The 19,600-nt window shown below is 42.4% G+C and overlaps 1 protein-coding gene across 5 annotated transcripts in view; it reads left to right on the top strand.

Moving 5' to 3' along the window:
- ROCK2 (Rho associated coiled-coil containing protein kinase 2) overlaps positions 1 to 19,600 on the top strand; it is a 221,518-nt gene that overhangs the window by 89,469 nt on the left and 112,449 nt on the right. For all 5 annotated transcript variants that reach the window (XM_089672059.1, XM_089672057.1, XM_089672055.1 and 2 more), the window contains exon 2: positions 18,953 to 19,034. In XM_089672059.1, the coding sequence (XP_089528185.1) occupies positions 18,953 to 19,034 (82 nt within the window). The remainder of the gene's footprint in view (positions 1 to 18,952; positions 19,035 to 19,600) is intronic.

The following is a 19,600-nucleotide window of genomic DNA, read 5'->3' as shown; positions in this document are numbered from 1 at the left end:
ATGGTAGTTCATGGAGAACTATGAACCGACAGCTGCAAAGGCTGTTGGGACTTGCAGTTCATTCATTCACAGAATGCTGTAAATGAGTGACACAGCGGGGCGGTTTTTAAAATTCTGGCCGCTAGCAGGAGGAGAAGATCCCCCGTTAGCTGCCACAACGGGGGATTACACCCAGATTATTGGGTGTAACATGTTAAATTACGAAAGGTGAATTTATCCTTTACACCACTGACAGGGGTGCTTACAATGGAGAGCTATAATTTAGGCAAAACCTTTAGCTGGCCATAGATGGTTTGACGTTCGGCCAGTTCAGCAGGGACCTGCCAAGATTGGAACCATCTATGGGTAGGCTGGTTGTACCAAGTCGATCCATCGATCAAATTTGGCAAAACCAATCTGTCAGATTTTATAGCCGCCACAATGGGGGATTACACCCGGATTATGGGTGTTACATGTAAAATTACGAAAGGTGAATTTATCCTTTACCCCACTGACAGGGGTGCTTACAACGGACAGCTATAATTTATGCAAAACCTTTAGCTGGCCATAGATGGTTTGACATTTGGCCAGTTCAGCAGGGACCTGCCAAGATTGGAACCATCTATGGGCAGGCTGGTTGTACCCAAGTCAATCCATCGATCAACTTGTGTAAAACGTGTCTGTCAGGTTTTATGTATGCAATCATGGCTATAGGGGAAGCTTCCCAGCCGGCAGAACACAATAGAGTTGCGGGAGGCATTTCCCCAAGAACACGGAGTGTATTGAAAGGGCAACTGAGCAATTTTCTTTCCTGCAACCTGTGGTGGAAGGAAAGAAAATTGAATCTTCTATGACTTGCCTTTATCCCAAAAGGAAGAAACACTATTGCTGTAACTGTTTAAAAAAAATGTGTTCGCTGGCGTTTTGCTTGACATTGTTAGTAACTAGTATAAAGTCCAGCATCACATTCTCCACTGACTGACAGTGCTGCTCTCTGAAGGTGGCGGTGTTGCTTCTACATAGATGCAGTGGAGGAGTGAGTGTAGTCACCCTGAGACAAAAGCTGTGTTATTGACCGATCTGCAGGTGAAAATAAAGGAGTAAAATCCTGAAAAGAAAGACACTTATTGCAGCCACAACATCCAATGATTAAGCTACAATATATTACATTCCTGTTGTTTGGGTTCAGTTATGTCGTAAGTCTGGCCTTTCCTGACTGAAACTGTAGAGGGAGCTGTGAGATATTTATGCTGTTGTCAGGATAAAAGTTCAGGAATCTGACTTCCCGCTGTGATTGGACACAACAGGATTTTGTCAGCAGATCCCAGCCAGTGATTCATGACTGGGACGTGCTGATCGGCTGGGACCAATCACAGCCCAGAGACCTGTGTTGAGAGTCATAATGCAGGGCTCTGTACAGAGGGAACAATCTGGGTTTTTTTTTCTCCCTGCAAAGGGTGAAATAACAAAAATTTTTAGTAAAAGGCAGCACATGATACGCACATTAACATACACACTTAACCCTTTGACTACCTCGAGATGTTAACTCCTTCCCAGTCAGTGTCATTAGTACAGTGACAGTGTATACGAATATCATTGATCCCTGTATTAGTGTAGTGGGTGATGTCAGTGTCCTTCGGTTCCCATCCAGTGTCGGTTAGTACCAGATTGCCCGTAGCACTATCACAGTCCCACTATAAGTGACTGATCGCTGCCATTACTAGTAAAAAAATAATAAAAAAATCCAGTATATACACCATAGTTTGTAGACTCTATTACTTCCACACAAGCCAATCAAAATGCACTCGTTTGGTTTTTTTTTTATTTCACCAGAGACATGAAGCAGAATACATTTTGGCATAAATTTATGAAGCAATTAGATTTTTTAAAATTTTTGGTTGGATATGTTGTATATCAAAATGTAAAGTATTTGTTTTTTTTTCAAAATGTTGGTCTTTTTTCATTTATATAATACAAAAAAACCCAGTGGTGATCAAATACCACCAAAATAATGCTCTGTGTAAAAAAAAAAAATTATTAAACTTTTATTTGGGTACAGCGTTGTGTGACCGCGCAATTACCAGTTAAAATAGCACAGTGCTGAATAGCAAATCATGGCCTGGTCATGAAGGGGGGTAAAACGTTAGGGAGCTGAAGTGGTTACATTTAGAAATGTGTATATTAAACACTAGTGGGAGCTCTGTATCTGATTTAGTCTCTTTTAAGCTGGCCATAGATGGATCGTAATTTGGACGGTTCAGCAGGGACCAGCTGAATTTTGATCCATCTATGGGCGGGTTGGTTGTACAAAAGTCGATCTCTCTCAACTTCTGCACAACCAGCCTGTTGCAAATATTTTCGCTTGATCAGTGCCATTGGGTATGGCCGGTGGTGTTGATGAGTGTGTCCTGATGGCTGGTAGGTCTTTCCGCTTAAGAATACAGTAGCTCCACGGGAGGATTTCTCTTGATGTGGATGAGGGAATCGATTCATTTTCTTTTGTTCAGCCCACTGCCCTGGTGTTTTGGAATGTTTGCTGTGTGGCCTCAGAAGCACTTCTCCAAAAGTCTCTTGGCTGAACTCTTGCAGAAGAATCTACATTCATTTGTATGAAGAGGCCATCTATGTAACCCAATGGTGCATTACCTTGCCATAGGAATGAATCCTGATTCTTCCGGGCAGAGCCTGGCCAATAGACCTTTGGATAGATGGTTACTAAAAGTATATATTTCCTTGAGGCTCCGTTCACACTTGTACAACTCCAAAGTTGCACAACTTTGAGTGCAACTTTGGATGGGTGCAACTTGGATATGACTTTGACTTTCATTAATGATAACGGACAACTCTTGCATATATAACATTCAGGTGCAACTTTCATACGACTTGAGGGTTTTCATTGCAGTCTATGGCACTCAAGTTGCATTAAAGTCGTACCAAAGTAGTGCATGAATTACTTTAAAGTTGCTGTGACTTGAAGTTGCACAGATATGAATGGTACCCATTGGGAAACATGGGAAGTGACTTGTCATGTGACTTTGAACCACAAAGTCGCATGACGAGTTGCACAACTGTGAGTGAGCTCTTAAGTGTAAATTAACATTTTCAGGAAAAACAAAAAAAACATTGAACTAACACTGTACACCCTCCCCACCCCACCTCTGTGGGTAATACGCTGTCAATGACCGCTCAGTTGGTGCAGCAGCCCTGGCATCTGAAATCCCCCTCTTCTCCCCCTTTTTTCTGCAGGGTTTCTGGGACGGATCAGAGAAATTCTGATTGGTCAGTGCAGGATCAGAGAATAACTCTGATCCATCCCAGAAGTGAAAAGAAGGGGGAGAAGAGGGCAGTTTAAAGTCCCTAGAAAGCTATGCCAGCTGAGTAGGCACTGACAGCTCATCAGTCACAGGGGTAAGATTGAAGAGTGTTAGCTCATGGTTTTCTTTTTCATTTTTTCTGAAAAGTTGAACTAACACTTTCAAATACATTTTCCCTTAAAGAAAAACTATATTACTGTTGAGTTATATCTGTTCATAAAGCAGTTGAAAATCCTCACATATACCCAGTGAGGTGATTGACCTCAGAATTATACACAAAGATGAAACACATTCTCCTATATACAGGTGAAACTCGAAAAATTAGAATATCGTGCAAAAGTTAATTTATTTCAGTAATGCAACTTAAAAGGTGAAACTAATATATGAGACTCATTACATGCAAAGCAAGATAGTTCAAGCCGTGATTTGTCATAATTGTGATGATTATTGCTTACAGCTCATGAAAACCCCAAATCCACAATCTCATAAAATTAGAATAAAACAAGGATTGTACATAGAACAATATCGGACCTCTGAAAAGTATAAGCATGCATATTATTATTATTATACAGTATTTATAAAGCGCCAATAGTTCACTCAGCGCTGTACATTACAAAGGGGGACAGAACATGTGACAGAACAATACCAATACAATGCAAAACATGAGGGGATCGAGGGCCCTGCTCTTTTGAGCTTACAATCTAGAAGGGATGGGATAGTGGTACAGGAGGAGATAGCTGTGGGGGATGGAGTGGTAGGAAGAGTGGAGGAGGTCAGCAAGTTAGCAGGGGGTGAGGTAGGCTTCCCTGAAGAGATGGGTTTTCAGGGTGCGCCTAAAGGAGAGGAGAGTAGGTGATAATCTGATGGGTTGGGGAAGGGAGTTCCAGAGGATGGGTGACACCCTGGAGAAGTCCTGGAGGCGGGCATGGGAGGAGGAGACAAGGGAACTAGAGAGAAGGAGGTCTTGTGAGGAGCGGAGTATGCGTGCTGGGCGGTACTTGGATATTAGGTCAGTGATGTAGTTCGGGGCAGTATGGTGGACAGCTTTGTATGTCAGTGTTAGGATTTTAAATTTGATCCGTTGCGCAATCGGAAGCCAGTGGAGGGATTGGCAGAGGGGGGTGGCGGAAACGGAGCGGTTGGAAAGGTGAATGAGTCTGGCAGCCGTATTCAGGATCGACTGAAGCGGGGATAGCCAGCGGTGAGGCAGGCCAGTGAGGAGGGAGTTGCAGTAGTCGAGTCGTGATATGATGAGGGAGTGGATGAGCTGTTTAGTGGTTTCTGGGGTTAGGAACGTGCGGATTTTGGCGATGTTGCGGAGGTGGAGTCTGCACGAGTTTGTTAAAGATTGGACTTGGGGCTGGAAGGATAGGTTGGAGTCCAGAATGACACCGAGTACTCTGGCCTGCAGAGCGGGTTTGATATTGGCATTATTGGATGTGATGTAGAAGTCAATGGGGGGTGGGGTTCGGGCTGGGGGGAAGACAAGGAGCTCGGTTTTGGAGAGATTCAGTTTAAGGAAGTGGAGCGACATCCAATCTGATATGTCGCTCAGTAGGTGTGTGATTTGGGCAGAGACCGAGGGGGTGAGGTGGGGGGTTGAGAGATAGATTTGTGTGTCGTCGGCATAGAGGTGGTAGTTGAAGCCGTGAGAGTGTATGAGTTGGCCAAGGGAGGAGGTGTAGATGGAGAAGAGAAGGGGCCCAAGGACAGAGCCTTGAGGGACCCCAACAGAGAGGGGGAGTGAGGGGGAGGTGGTAGCATTATAGGTAACGCTGAAAGAGCGTTGTGACAGGTAGGATGAGAGCCAGGAGAGAGCAGAATCTCTGAGGCCGAGGGGAGTGTAGTATTTTGAGGAGGAGGGGGTGGTCAACTGTGTCGAAGGCCGCAGAGAGGTCAAGGAGTAGGAGCACTGAATAGTGGCCATTAGCTTTGGCGGTTAGAAGGTCGTTGGAGAGTTTGAGTAAGGTGGTTTCGGTGGAGTGTAGGGGGCGGAAGCCAGACTGTAGGGGATCGAGGAGGTTGTTGTCGTTGAGGTGAGAGCATAGGCGGGTATAGACGAGGCGCTCGAGGAGTTTAGATGTAAGTGGGAGCAGGGAGATGGGTCTGAGGTTGTTCGGGTCATTGGGATCCAGGGAGGGCTTTTTAAGTATGGGGGTGATGTGTGCATGCTTCAGTGGGGAGGGGAAAGTGCCGGAGGAGAGGGAGAGATTAAAGATGTGGGTGAGGGAGCGTAGGATGGAGGGGGAGGGAGGTCGTAGGAATTGTGAGGGGATAGGGTCGAGGGGGCAGGTGGTGAGGCGGGCATCAGAGAGGATCTTGGAGACTTCCTCGATGGTAGTAAGGTCAAAGGTGTGGAGTGTTGGGGGAGCTTCAGTATGAGGAATGTAGGGTGGGGTGGGAGTGGAGGTCAGAGCAGTGGTGGGGCATATGTACTCAGTACTTGGTTTGGGCCCCTTTTGCAGCAATTACTGCCTCAATGCGGCGTGGCATGGAAGCTATCAGCCTGTGGCACTGCTGAGGTGTTATGGAAGACCAGGATGCTTCAATAGCGGCCTTCAGCTCTTCTGCATTGTTCGGTCTCATGTCTCTCATCTTTCTCTTGGCAATGCCCCATAGATTCTCTATGGGGTTCAGGTCAGGCGAGTTTGCTGGCCAATCAAGCACAGTAATCCCACGGTCACTGAACCAGGTTTTGGTGCTTTTGGCAGTGTGGGCTGGTGCCACGTCCTGCTGGAAAATGAAGTCAGCATCCCAATAAAAATGACTGCGGAAGGAAGCATGAAGTGCTCCAAAATCTCCTGGTAGACGCTTGCGTTGACCCTGGACTTAATGAAGCACAGTGGACCAACACCAGCAGATGACATGGCTCCCCAAATCAGCACAGACTGTGGAAACTTCACAGTGGACTTCAAGCATCTTGCAGTGTGTGCCTCTCCATTCTTCCTCCATACTCTGGGTCCTTGGTTTCTAAATGAGATGCAAAAGTTGCTCTCATCAGAAAAGAGGATTTTGGACCACTGAGCAACAGACCAGGTCTGTTTTTCTTTAGCCCAAGTAAAAATCTTCTGATGTTTGTTGTTCAGGAGCGGCTTGACAAGAGGAATACGACAACTGAAGCCCATGTCCAGGATTCGTCTGTGTGTGTCTTGATGCACTGACTCTAGTCTCAGTCCACTCCTTCTGAAAGTCCTCAACACTTTTGAATGGCCTTTTCCTGACAATCCTCTCCAGGCTGCGGTCATCCCTGCTGCTTGTGCACTTTTCCCTTCCACACTTTTCTCTTCCACATAACTTTCTATTAATGTGCTTTGATACAGCACTTTGGGAACATCCAACTTCTTTTGCAATTACCTTTTTGAGGCTTTCCCTCCTTATGGAGGGTGTCAATGATGGTTTTCTGCACAACAGTCAGGTCAGCAGTCTTTCCCATGATTGTGATTCCTACTGAACCAGACTGAGAGACCATTTAAAGACTCAGGAACCCTTTGCAGGTGTTATGGCTTAATTAGCTGATTAGAGTGGGACACTTTGAGCCTAGAATATTGCACCTTTTCACAATATTCTAATTTTCTGAGATTGTGGATTTGGGGTTTTCATGAGTTGTAAGCCATAATCATCACAATTATGACAAATCACAGCTTGAACTATCTTGCTTTCATGTAATGAGTCTATCTCATATATTAGTTTCACCTTTTAAGTTGCATTACTGAAATAAATGAACTTCTACACGATATTCTAATTTTTCAAGTTTCACCTGTAAGTTTTACCTGTTTATTTGTAGCCCTCTCAGGTGTCAAAGTCCTGCATTTATACAACATTTCTGAGCTTCCAGAAAGCAGGGGCTGGGGAGCCCAAGTTACACTGCAGAGCTAAGTGAGAGCTGATTGGGGGGAAGGCACACATCCCCCTTCACACAGGAACAGAGTGAGGCTGTCAGTCACAGGCTGTGTGCTGGAGATCCCTTCACTGTTGCTTTTTACCTCTTGATATCCGGAAAACTTGTCAGAACCGATTCATGCAGATAGCAGAGGAAGCAAGTGCCCGAAATGACACTTGGTGCTTTGGATAGAGACAAGTACATGCAATAGAGGGATATGCTTTGTTCATACATTATATTGCCAAAAGTATTGATTGGGATGCCTGCCTTTACACGTACATGAACTTTAATGGAATCCCAGTCTTAGTCCACCCCTCCTCCTAGATTGTAAGCTCTAACGAGCAGGTCCCTCTGTTTCCTCTTGTACCAAATTGTATTGTTACTGTAATGTCTGCCTTCATTTTGTAAAGCGCTGTGCAAACTGTTGGCGCTATATAAATCCTGTATAATAATAATAGTCCGTAGGGTTCAATATGGAGTTGGCCCACCCTTTGCAGCTATAACAGCTTCAACAATTCTGGGAAGGCTGTCCACAAGGTTTAGGAGGGTGTCTATGGGAATGTTTGACCATTTTTCTAGAAGCACATTTGTGAAGTCAGGCACTGATGTTGGATGAGAAGGCCTGGCTCACAGTCTCTGCTATAATTCATCCCAAAGGTGTTCTATCTGGTTGAGGTCAGGACTCTGTGCAGGCCAGTCAAGTTCCTCCACCCCAAACTCCCTCATCCATGTCTTTATGGACCTCGCTTTGTGCACTGGTGCGCAGTCATGTTGGAACAGGAAGGGGCCATCCCCAAACTGTTCCTACAAAGTTGGGAGCATGAAATTATCCAAAATGTCTTGATATGATGATGCCTTAAGAGTTCCCTTCACTGGAACTAAGGGGCCAATCCCAACCCCTTAAAAACAACCCCACACCATAATCCCCCCTCCACCAAACTTTACACTTGGCACAATGCAGTCAGGCAAGTACCGTTCTCCTGGCAACTGCCAAACCCAGACACGTCCATTGGATTGTCAGACAGAGAAGCGTGATTGGTCACTCCAGAGAACACATCTCCACTGCTCTAGAGTCCAGTGGCGGTGTGCTTTACACCCCTGCATCTGACGCTTTGCATTGCACTTGGTGATGTAAGGCTTGGATGGAGCTGCTCAGCCATGGAAACCCATTCCATGAAGCTCTCTACGCACTGTTGTTGTGCTAATCTGAAGGCCACACGAAGTTTGGAGGTCTTTAGCTATTGACTCTGCAGACAGTTGGGGACTTCTGCACACTGTGCGCTTTAGCATACTCTGACCCCGCTCTGTCATTTTTTGTGGCCTACCACTTCATGGCTGAGTTTCTGGTATTCCCAGTTGCTTCCACTTTGTTACAATCGTGGAATATTTAGTAGCAAGGAAATGTCACGGATGGACTTATTGCAGAGGTGGCAACCTATCATGGTACTACGCCTGAATTCACTGACCTCCTGAGAGTGACCCATTCTTTCACAAATGTTTGTAGAAGCAGTGTGCATGCCTAGGTGCTTGATTTTATACGCCTGTGGTCATGGATGTGATTGGATCCCTTGGTGTCCCAATACTTTTGGCAATATAGTGTATTTTATGCTAACTAACGGCAAAACTTTTTTTAAGTTTTGGATAGAATGGAGAAGGATTAGAATACCTGTCAATTTTTATTGCTGTCTGTGCCCCCGTTACGGAGATTTACCCTATTTGTCCTGTTTACCGTTTTCATTGAAAGTAAAAGAAAATCTCAATTTTGGGTTTTCCCCAGAAAAGTAATAGAGGGGGGATCTTCCAATGGGGACATTGGTTCTGGTGATCTGGGGGTCTAGAATAGATTCTCTTAATTTGCAGGATTTCCTCTCACTTCCTGTTTTGGCAGTGAGACAGGAAGTGAAGGTAAATCTCCCCAATGGGACAAAGTGGGCGAAAAAACTTAAAGTGGTTATAACCTTACTCTATTCAAAATGAAAAAAAAAAAGTATTGCCTACTTTCAGGTAAATTGAGTGGATTTGGTTGCAGTGTTCACTGATTTGGTCTCTCTGGACTCTGTTTCTGGAGTTGCTATTTGAGATTCTATGTGATTCATCGCTGGTCGGAAATGGATTTGCCAGCATGTTTGTTTTCTAGCCGTGTCGTGTCAGAAATGTGTTTCCTCTGATATAGGAATGTCTATGTTCTAACAAGAATTTCATGTATTGGAAGTGACAACAAAGTGAGTGTCGTTGGGGAAAACCATGCACAGTGTATTGTACAGATGGGGAGCAGGCTCTGCTATTGGAACATGTGTTTACACTTACATCCCCGATGTTGGGTGGCCATATACTTGTACTGGCGGAAATAGACTTTCATGAACCTGTAATCAGGTCAAGATAGCTTCGTGTTCACAACATTCATGCAGCAGCTAAGAATTATTAAACTGAATGGGGTCTACCTTTTCTGAACTACATTGGGAATATCTTCCATTAAAGCTGTATTAAATGTGAAAACCAAAATGTAATATATTGCAGCTTACCAATCATTATATGTAGTGGCTGCATTTGTTTTCTCTTTTTTTTTTTAGGCTGTTTTAGCCTTTATTTTCACTTGGTGATCGAGCCAGTAACACATTTCATGTCTTAGGGTGTCTTCACTCTGGATGGAGGAGCAATGAAGCCACCTTTGAAAGCAGCATTGTCAGTCTGGGGAGAGTGGAGTGTTTGGCTCCATGTACACTGCAGCTGATAAACTCACATTTAGGCGCTTTTCTGCGTTTTTTTTTTTTCTTTTTCCAGCAGCCCCTGAACTCTCCATAATGTACCTATGTGTACACTGTTATTTACAGGCAGTTGAGTTTACAGTCCTTTTTTTTTTTTAACGCACCAAACTTGCGTTCAGGAGTAGATTTTATCAGCGTTTCAAACGCTTGTAAACGCGGCTAACGTGGCATTTATAAGCATTTGCGTTAGGAAATTTTTTTTAACTCTTCCATTTCCAGATGCTGTCCAGAGCCTTTTTTCATCATGAAAAATGCATGCAAAGCGTTTTCCCGGTACTCAAATGGACCTGGTACACCATACTTTGAAGTTTCACATGAAAGAAAATATGTTAGACACTGCTGCAATAATTTCTGCACAGAAATGAGCTGGAACACATCCAAACACCACACAAAAAAAACAGCTAATCTCAACAAATACTGTTCTCTCTGCTTCTGCTCTCTCTATTTCTCTCAAAATGTCTTTAATAGTTAAATTTTTACTGTTTTTCAGTGCATTCTGGGCAACCTCAAGGTTTTCTGAGGTTATCTTTAAAAAACACTTCTAAACGCAAACACTCATAAACGCTGGTATGCAAACGTGGCTAAACATACTTTTTTTAACCTACGTTTTCCAGCAGTCAGTTTCCATCATTCAGAAGTGTCCCGTGTACATGGAGCCTTATGTCCCGTACACACTATAAGAAAATCGTACGAAAACCGATCGTCCGATAATCGGATCGTTAGTACACAGCTTTAGAGAGCTGATCACGACAATTCGTACGACAATATCTGAAGGGACAAAAAATTTTCTCATATGATACCAGATCGTACGATTTTCTTTTAATCAGTACAGTAGTCATCTGAAAATACAGTACAAATACAATACATGACATGAATTCTTTTCTTTCATAGGAGAATTTTCGTATCTTTAGCAACCTTTTCACTTTCGATGTGAGACTAGCAGGCAAAAAAAACGGGCGATCGTTCGTCCGATATTCTCATCGTGTGTACGGGGCTTTAGACTAGCAGATTTAAATGAACATGACTAACAAATTGAAACTGAAATCCAGCTAACACTTTTTACTCAGTTACAACAAACCGTTTTTCTCCCTTTTTGGAATAAACATTTGGTATGAACAATAGCTGGCTGTTGTGAAAGAACCTCTGTCCGTGGTGAATGGTTTGTCACAACCTTTTACGTTCTACATCTGCAGGACAGCTTGTTCTGTTGAAAAATCACAGACTTACTGGCCAGATCACCAGGTGAAAATAAAGGAAGCAGAGCCTAAAAAGAAAACAAATGCAGCCTTAACATCTAAGAATTGGTAAGCTGCATTGTTTGCTTTTGAGCTTAATACCACTTTAATGCCAGTGCTTCTCAAAGCTGGGGCTGCCAAATTCAAAAGTGATATCGCCAAATTCAAAAACCGTATATCATAAACGTGCAGCGCTGTAAACTCATGAAACATAATTATCTTATACCATTCTCGAAGATATAAAGTGCAAACAAGTGCGTGAATAGTGCAATCAAATGAATCACTGAGAGTCTGTGATGACCACAAATATTATACAGCAGGCAGTGAAAACTGCTAATGTCCTTCATCCAATGTGCAAGTGCAAACGTGCGCTTATTGATGAAGAGAATCCATCACCTCAGATAGATGTACACTCACCAGACTGCAAGTAAATCAGCGCATCTGTTTATATCACACATCTGGGGGTATAATGACCGCTCCGGATTTACTCCTGCATCTCCCTCCATCCGTCAGTTGGGACAGGTGTCATCTAATCCTGGGGGAATCCGTTCAACCACAGGAGCCAGAAAGTGCTTATATAGTGCAGTATTTATTGATGAGTTTAAATCACAGTAGTAAGAAAACATCCACATGGAGTAAATAAATTGTAAAATTAAATACCAAGATGGCCACCGCTCCTCGGTAGTGGCGGTGTGACGTCAGCAATGTAGGCTCCCAACACGTTTCGTGCGACAGCACGTCCTCGGGTATAGGTGAATTAAGTTTGCAGTGATAAGTGCACTTTGCCCATGGAGATGTGATGCCTAGTGTGGCTTTGTGTTACTTATGCTGAGTGTTCATCGCAGGTCCCTTTTGGGTATTGTTATTCTTTATTCTTACCAAATACGCAGTAGACAAAGTGGGTGCATTTAGAGTGTTATTATTTGTTTTGTGTTTACCATATACCATAGCATACCCTGGGTTTAAAAAAAAAAAAGCAATGTTCAGACTGGATTTACAAGAATTTGATCACTACAGCCATCCTGCATATATGATTGCAGCTGGACTCGGCCTTACATTTTTGCACACACATGCAGCAAGTCCTCTCCTGTGTTGGAATTGATGACTGTAAATTCACGGCACTCACTCGCATCTCCAATATTTTAATCATTTGAAGCTGCAGCAGCTCTCTTAAACCTGCCTTTAAATTCCTATTTTAACGACTTCAATCACTTTTATTCCTCTCAGTCTGTACTGGAACAGTCATTGGCCGATCAAAGCCCGTGGTGTCGCGCTCCTCTATCAGTAAATTTAAAATATAAATATATAAATAATATAAATTATATTAAATTAATTAAATAAATTGCAACAAATTATATTAAGTGACTGAGTCCTGCTATATTTCCACGGCGTTTCACGCTAGTGCTGCATGCATATCTTTGAAAAGTCCATGATCCTATGGTGTCTTCTAATGGTGTATTACAAAACAAATCTAGTCCACCAATTCATATATATTGTGCTCCTTCACCAGTTGTGCTCTCACCTGACGTATATGACTAAACAGTTAAGTGAAGTCATACAAGCTTGGGTCCCTTTAATTGGGCTCAGAGGTGGACAAATGGATAAATTCCTGTATCCCAGATGGATGGATGAATGGAGTTTTTCTTTTTTCCCAGCAGGGGGTCTCGCCATTTCCTAGGGATCTTTTTTCTGGAGTTGATGGATGGATGGCGTTATCCCTCTTCCCACTAGGGGGGTCTCTTGACTCCTTTCAAACTTATTCCTCCATGTGTATATAAACCATGTAATTAACCCGTTGCCGCCCGGCCTATAGCGATCGCTATGATTAAGTCAGGATATAACGAAACATGTCAGGGTGTGACGGTGCGGCGGACTGGAAGTGACGCAGACCGCAACTGGAAGTGACATGACGGCGTTCTGTCCGGCAGATCTGGAGGTGGTGAGAGCACCAGCGGTATCTGTCTCACTAAAAGGGCTATTTTTACATTGCAAGCTCCCAGGATCAGGCCCTCCTATCCCTCTTGCATTGAACTGTATTGTTGCTGTATTGTCTCCCGTTGTATTGTAAAGCGCTGAGCAAACTGTTGGCGCTATATAAATCCTGTATAATAATAATAAAAAGGCTTAAATATTTTTGGAATGTTGTAAGTGCAATATTTTGGCTTATTACAATTGTTTACCTTTGGTAATACACGATTGGAGCAAATTTTTTTCTCTTTCTATGTAACTATGGAGAGGAACATATATTATGATCCTGGCTACCATTCTTATCATGGGTGATTTTTGGAGGAACCTCCCGGTCTTATTATTCTTGGAATCAATAATTTGGAATCTATATAACAAAGTGGGAAAAAAGGCTGTGTTCTGATGATCCTGATATGTGGAATTTATGCAATAAGGCTAATTAAAGGCTATGTTCTGGTGAGTGCACACATGAGAGGGGGTGTATGAAAGGCACAGCACGTGGTTTATTTCTTTATTTCTGGAATGGGAGCTATAGAGGATTCACATTGTGGAAGATTTTTTTGGACTTTTTTTGAATTTATTATTAGAGTTTTTCAAGGGACTTATGTTTCATGGTGTTTATTTTGGGCACTATTATTATAATTGTTTATGTCACATATAATTTATGTAACATATGGTTTATGTTAATTTTTTATCAATATGTTTTCATTGTGGGAATAAGCAATGAAGACAATGAATCATATATTGTGATTATCAATAGGAATTCGTACATCACAGACACACAATGCGCCGCTAATTATCTCTAATAGTACTGGGAGTGGTATTTTTGGAAAAAGTTTGACATAGTATTTAAAGTGGCAGCTGATTGGATATACCATTGAATATTTAAAAGCATCATTTGGCGCGATTTAGTGATTAATATACCTTTTAAATCACTCTATAAAATATGTAGCAGAATACATCTTGGCCTAAATTTATGAAGAACAATTATTTATTTGCAAACTTTAACAGAAACAAAGAAAAACGTGTTTTTTTAATTTTTTTATTTTTTTGTTAATTTGGCAAAAAATAAAAACCCCAGTGGTGATTAAATACCACCAAAAGAAAGCTCTAGTTGTGTGAAGAAAATTATAAAATATTTTAGTTGGGTACAGTGTTGTATGACCGCGCAATTGTCATTCAAAGTGTGAGAGCGCTGAAACCTGAAAATTGGCCTGGGCAGGAAGGGGGTAAAAGTACCCAGTATTGAAGTGGATAAAAAGAGAATATAGTGCCTTATCTTCTTTTTAAAAAATGTATTAAACGTAGTGCACTCACATAGTATAAAGAAAAAAAACGCATTTTGTATAATTTTGCATTGTCCTTAATGTTTGCCACACTCCAATATACTTGCTGTGTGGTTGCCTTTTAAGCGTCGTGACGTCAGAGCCCCTCCGCCTCTAGCAGCTGTTTGATTTCTCTGCCATCAAGTATTTTTTACTGAGCATTATATGAAAGAACAAATCCCTGGCATCCCTTTAGACGTGCTTGCTCAAGAAACTGATCAGCAGATAGCTTAAGCCTGCCGCATCCAGTGGCCAGCAGGGAGGAGCATGCACAGTTAAAGGAATGCAGAGGATGTGTCTTGAGACCCAAACCACAGTGCTATGATGTTTACAAGAACTTGTCAGCTCCTCTCACCAACATGTAGCAAAAACCAGTAGACTGACCCAGTAATGATTTGGTTGAAAATTTTAAGATGCATGTTATTCAGGGGGAGGGGGAAACAAGGGAATATATTAAATCCAATAATCTTTAGTTTTAATTTTGTTTGTTCATAACTGCCATGCCATTCCATCCCATCCCATGAAATTGAACCTCTTTAGATGTGTCGGCATTGAGAATTCTATTATTTAAACGGCAGTGACGTTGCTTCATATCTTGTCAAACCAACTCTTTTTGCTCTTTAAACACAATAGTTAACATTCCCTGAGTCTAGGTAGGTGGAATTAGTTAACCGTCCTGGAATGTAAAGTCTTATTAATTCCTACATTTTCTTGTCTGATGTAAAGTCTGATGTAGAAAAAAACTCTCTTTATTCGTCCAGTATAATTGCAGTAATTGCTAGTATAGATAATCTCTCAGATGCCAAATTTGATGTAAGTGCTTCAGAAATAACTTTCCATTTGTCTATTTTCAGCATTCCTTAGAGTAGGAGGTCTGGACACTTTCCTGACAGCCATGACAATTCATAGCAGATCACGCTATTGATGGTGTCTCCATTTTGTGTCTTCACCGCACACACCCACCCCTACAAATTAAGAAATAGACATCGTAGATTGTAAGCTCCAAGGAGCAGGGCCCTCCTAACCCTCTTGTATTGAACTGAATTGTTGCTGTATTGTCTCCCGTTATATTGTGAAGCACTGAGCAAACTGTTGGCGCTATATAAATCCTGTATAATAATAATGTATCTGGTTGGTTGCTTTAGACATGTTTATTTCAAATCCTTTTCCGTGTACATGGGGACTCTACACCCTAGGGTGCGGTTTCTTAATGTTTGGTTGGCCAGGTAGGGTAGTCTTTGCTGTTCCCAGTTGAGAAAAAAGGAAATAATAATCAGCGCAAATACTGGAACCAAGTCCGCAAAGTCTAATAGTTGGTAAAAATAGTCTGGGTGACTTGGGTAAGGGGGGGTCCGTGTGGCACTAAGGGCAAGCTCCATGCAGTACTGTAGCAGACTCTGTGTAGTAAGAAGAGAAGAAGAAGCGCCTCTTAAGTGCAGCAGACCACTTTAATATAGCATAAAAGTAGGCACACTCACATGTTTATAGAGTAATACAGGTATGTTGGGTATATGGTGTAGAAACACCGTGTAGAACGGCTGTCACTGGTGCCTAGTACGTCCGCGTCTCACTGGTAGGGAGCGTGGTAGCAGTAGGGAGACCGATGTGGAGCACGTACTCCTCAAGATGACGGCTGGAACGCACGCTGAACCGCAACCTCGGCGTAGGCGTGATGAAGTTAGTGACCAGAATGCAATGCAACGCGTTTCGGAGCATGCGCTGGCCTCTCGTGGCGGAAGTGGACATACTAGGCACCAGTGACAGCCGTTCTACACGGTGTTTCTACACCATATACCTAACATGCCTGTATTACTCTATCATGTGAGTGTTCCTACTTTTATGCTATATTAAAGTGGTCTGCTGCGCTTAGAGGCGCTGCTTCTTCTCTGCTGTTCCCAGTTACCCCCTTGTGCAAGAAATGAAAACCTCTGGAGGGAAGAGTGCAATTCATAGAAACAAACCATTGTTATCTACAGCTAATGGTTAGCACTTCCGCCTGCCAGTACTAGGGTCGTTGGTTCGAATCCCAGCCACGGCACCACCTGCCTGGAGTTTGCATGTTCTCCCTGTGCTTGTGTGGGTTTCCTCCAGGTACTCCAGTTTCCTCCCACACGTCAAAGACATGCTGGTAGGTTAATTGGCTCCTGTCTAAATTGGTCCTAGCATGTGTATGTATGAATGTAAGTTAGGGACCTTAGATTGTACACCCCTTGAGGGTTAGGGACTGATGTGAATGTATAATATATATGTAAAGTGCTGCGTAAAATGACAGCGCTATATAAGTACCTGAAATAAATAAAATAAATAATAAAGCGAGTCCTGGTTTTCCTGCAGTTTGTCCAAAGCTGGTGACCTCTGACAGGTTTGCTTCAAGCTGCCCAGTCACAAAGCGTTGAGTCCTGAGCACGGAATGACATTAGTGCCTGTGGAGAAGGAGGATAGGAAGGTCATACACTTGCTGTGGATGTGGTCTTGCAGTGCTGTCATAACACAGAGGAAGCTGTGCATGAAATCATGTCAGTGGCAGATTTCCTGGCAGCTGGAGAAGAGGCTGACAGGTTTCCTGCTAACACGCATCATGTCCAAATGTTCCCTGCTCAACTTCTAAGCTGACTTTTTGCTGCATCTCCCTAGAGCCCAGACAATGAAAGGTATAAATAGATATTGGCAGGACTGGACACGTTCCAGGGACCTGGTAGCCAGTGCAGCTTAAAAAAAACCCCAAAAAACTTGGAGAGGCATTTATACAAAAAATATTCATCCATCGAAACTGCATGTAAATTTGTTCTGTGTGAATAGGGCAAAATCAAATGTTCTCAGGCGATATAAAATCTGCAATTCAAATATGTGAATGCAGAAATGCAGAAGAGCAAACGTATTTCCTATGGTAATAGTGCTGTATGACCACTAGATGGCACTGACTCTCATAGGAAGTAAGTATTCTGCTCTTCACCATCTAGAGGTCATAATGTGGTGTTTTCGGCACTATGTTCCAAGTCTAGACAAGCAGCCATTATAATGCATCCATCTCTTCCTAACTGTATAGTTGTTATAACCTCATAACTACATGGGACAAAGTACTGCATGTGCCAGAACCAGTGTCTTTAGTGTGAAGAATACTTGATGCATGTAAACACCTTTCAACTCCTTCCTGCCGCTGCTTCCCGGCCCTTTAAGAAGTTCTAAATGGTGGGAGGTGGGAATTCTGATCATGTGACCTCTGTGATTGGTAGTCACATGATCAGAAAGCTCCCAATAACAAGTAGGCATCGTGAGACCCGCTGGTAAATATGCTGGGAGTGCAAAGGGCGTGTGCTTTCAGCACAGAAAATGTTTTTACTGGGACATATGTGTCCTCTCGGTGTTGAAGCCCACCTGCCGAGAGGCCACATGTATGCCTCCAGTCAGCAGGTAGAGGTTAAGCACTAGGCATGTTTAGCTCTTAAGCATTCATTAATTTCAATGGCCACAATGGCCAAAATTTAGCCAGTGGAATGAAAGAACGCCCAAGCACTTGACACTCCTAAACACATATACAAAGCATAGCTTTAGGTACATTTTTAACACTGCTTCCCCCAAAGCGAGGTGTCCAGGGGAGGAAAAAAATGTCCAGTGTACATGAGGCCTTACAGTTAAAGTACACGTTTGCTTTAAAATTGCCTATTTCATGCCTGGAACATGACTTTGAAACACTTTCAAAGGAAAGGGATTTACTGTGCTGATGAAAGCAGGCAAAGTGAGAAGTAGTTGCTAGAGATCAGCAAAGTTGGTTTTCATACAGCCGACTTGTTGGGATGTAAGTAGAGTGACCCCCCCCCCCCCCCCCCTTTAATGGTTTTTCACTGGAAGCATATACCAGACTTTTCTAGTTGAAGTAGAAACCTTCTTTAGATGTTTCCATTGCTGCCACTTGTAGCTCATTTACTTTGGCTGTTTGATTGGGCTTTCTGTCCCCTAAACTTTACACGGGTCAATCCCATATATACATTAACTTGACCTCTACTGTCACTGCTGCATATTCCTCTTTTACTAAGGCATCCCTCTTAGGTGTTGGGTTTCTCTTCAAAGTATCTATATGTGGAACAACTATGGACTGATGTAACTGGCTGGTAATCTCAATGTGTGGGTGTAAGTCACTCTAATCACTGGTCAGTATTCTTCTGAATGTAGGGTTGGTATGTAATGGTTTAAAAATGAGATGATCACTGGTGATGGTGCTTATCACTTGACTGATTCTATCTCGTGTGTTTCAAATATTTGAGTCTTTCAGATATGTTTTTTCATATGGGCATATTCATTAACAGTACATGATACAAGACAGGGCCAGAAAATGCTCAAAGGCACCAGCTCTGATTTTCTTGACACAATGGCTGTATGGCTTCCAGTCCAAATTACCGTTCGTTTTTATCTGACAAGTATTTTTTTTTTTTTTCAATGCAACGTTTATTTATGTTAGAGTAACCTGCTAATTCATTTTCTTTTTTCTTAGGATGGACTCAGTTCTTTGGTCCTCGATCTCGACTTCCCTGCACTACGAAAAAACAAAAATATAGACAACTTCCTCAATAGATGTGAGTATAAATTACTTGCTTATATAGCTAATGTATCTGGTGGTGTTTTACTGTTTATAAAGCAAAGTGTAAATGGTATACGTATGGTTAGTTCAGCAAAGAACGTTCGCACCTTTTACACTGTTCACATTCAGATGTAAAAAGACAATTATAGCCCACTAGCAAAAGGCAAAATTCCATACAACCTAAAGAAACCGAAGGACATTTTCTAGTAAAACAAAACTTTTATTATACAATGGGTACAGAAAAGAATCGCCACCTTTTGAAGTATTCACATTTTGTTGCTTTGCAGCCTGAAATGAAGACACACAGTTTTTGTTTTATCCAGCTGTATTTACTCAGTGCAACTTGTAACATCCTAGTGAAAGATATGACATCAACATGTCATATAAAAAAAACAAAAACACATTCAAAGACAGAATCACTGAGTTGGAAAAAGGATCAACACCCCCCCCCCCCCCCCAAAAAAAATATTACTTGTCAACTCAATCAGGTGTAGGACCAACATGTCGGGGGAAAAAAAAAGTTGGAAAAAGGATCACCCCCTTGTGTTAGTATTTTGTTGA

Source organism: Staurois parvus, unplaced genomic scaffold (genome assembly GCF_062004578.1).
Source record: "Staurois parvus isolate SC_StPar_1 unplaced genomic scaffold, SC_StPar_1.0 ptg000118l, whole genome shotgun sequence".
Lineage (NCBI taxonomy): Eukaryota > Metazoa > Chordata > Amphibia > Anura > Ranidae > Staurois > Staurois parvus.
This window is presented reverse-complemented; position numbering and strand designations above follow the sequence as displayed.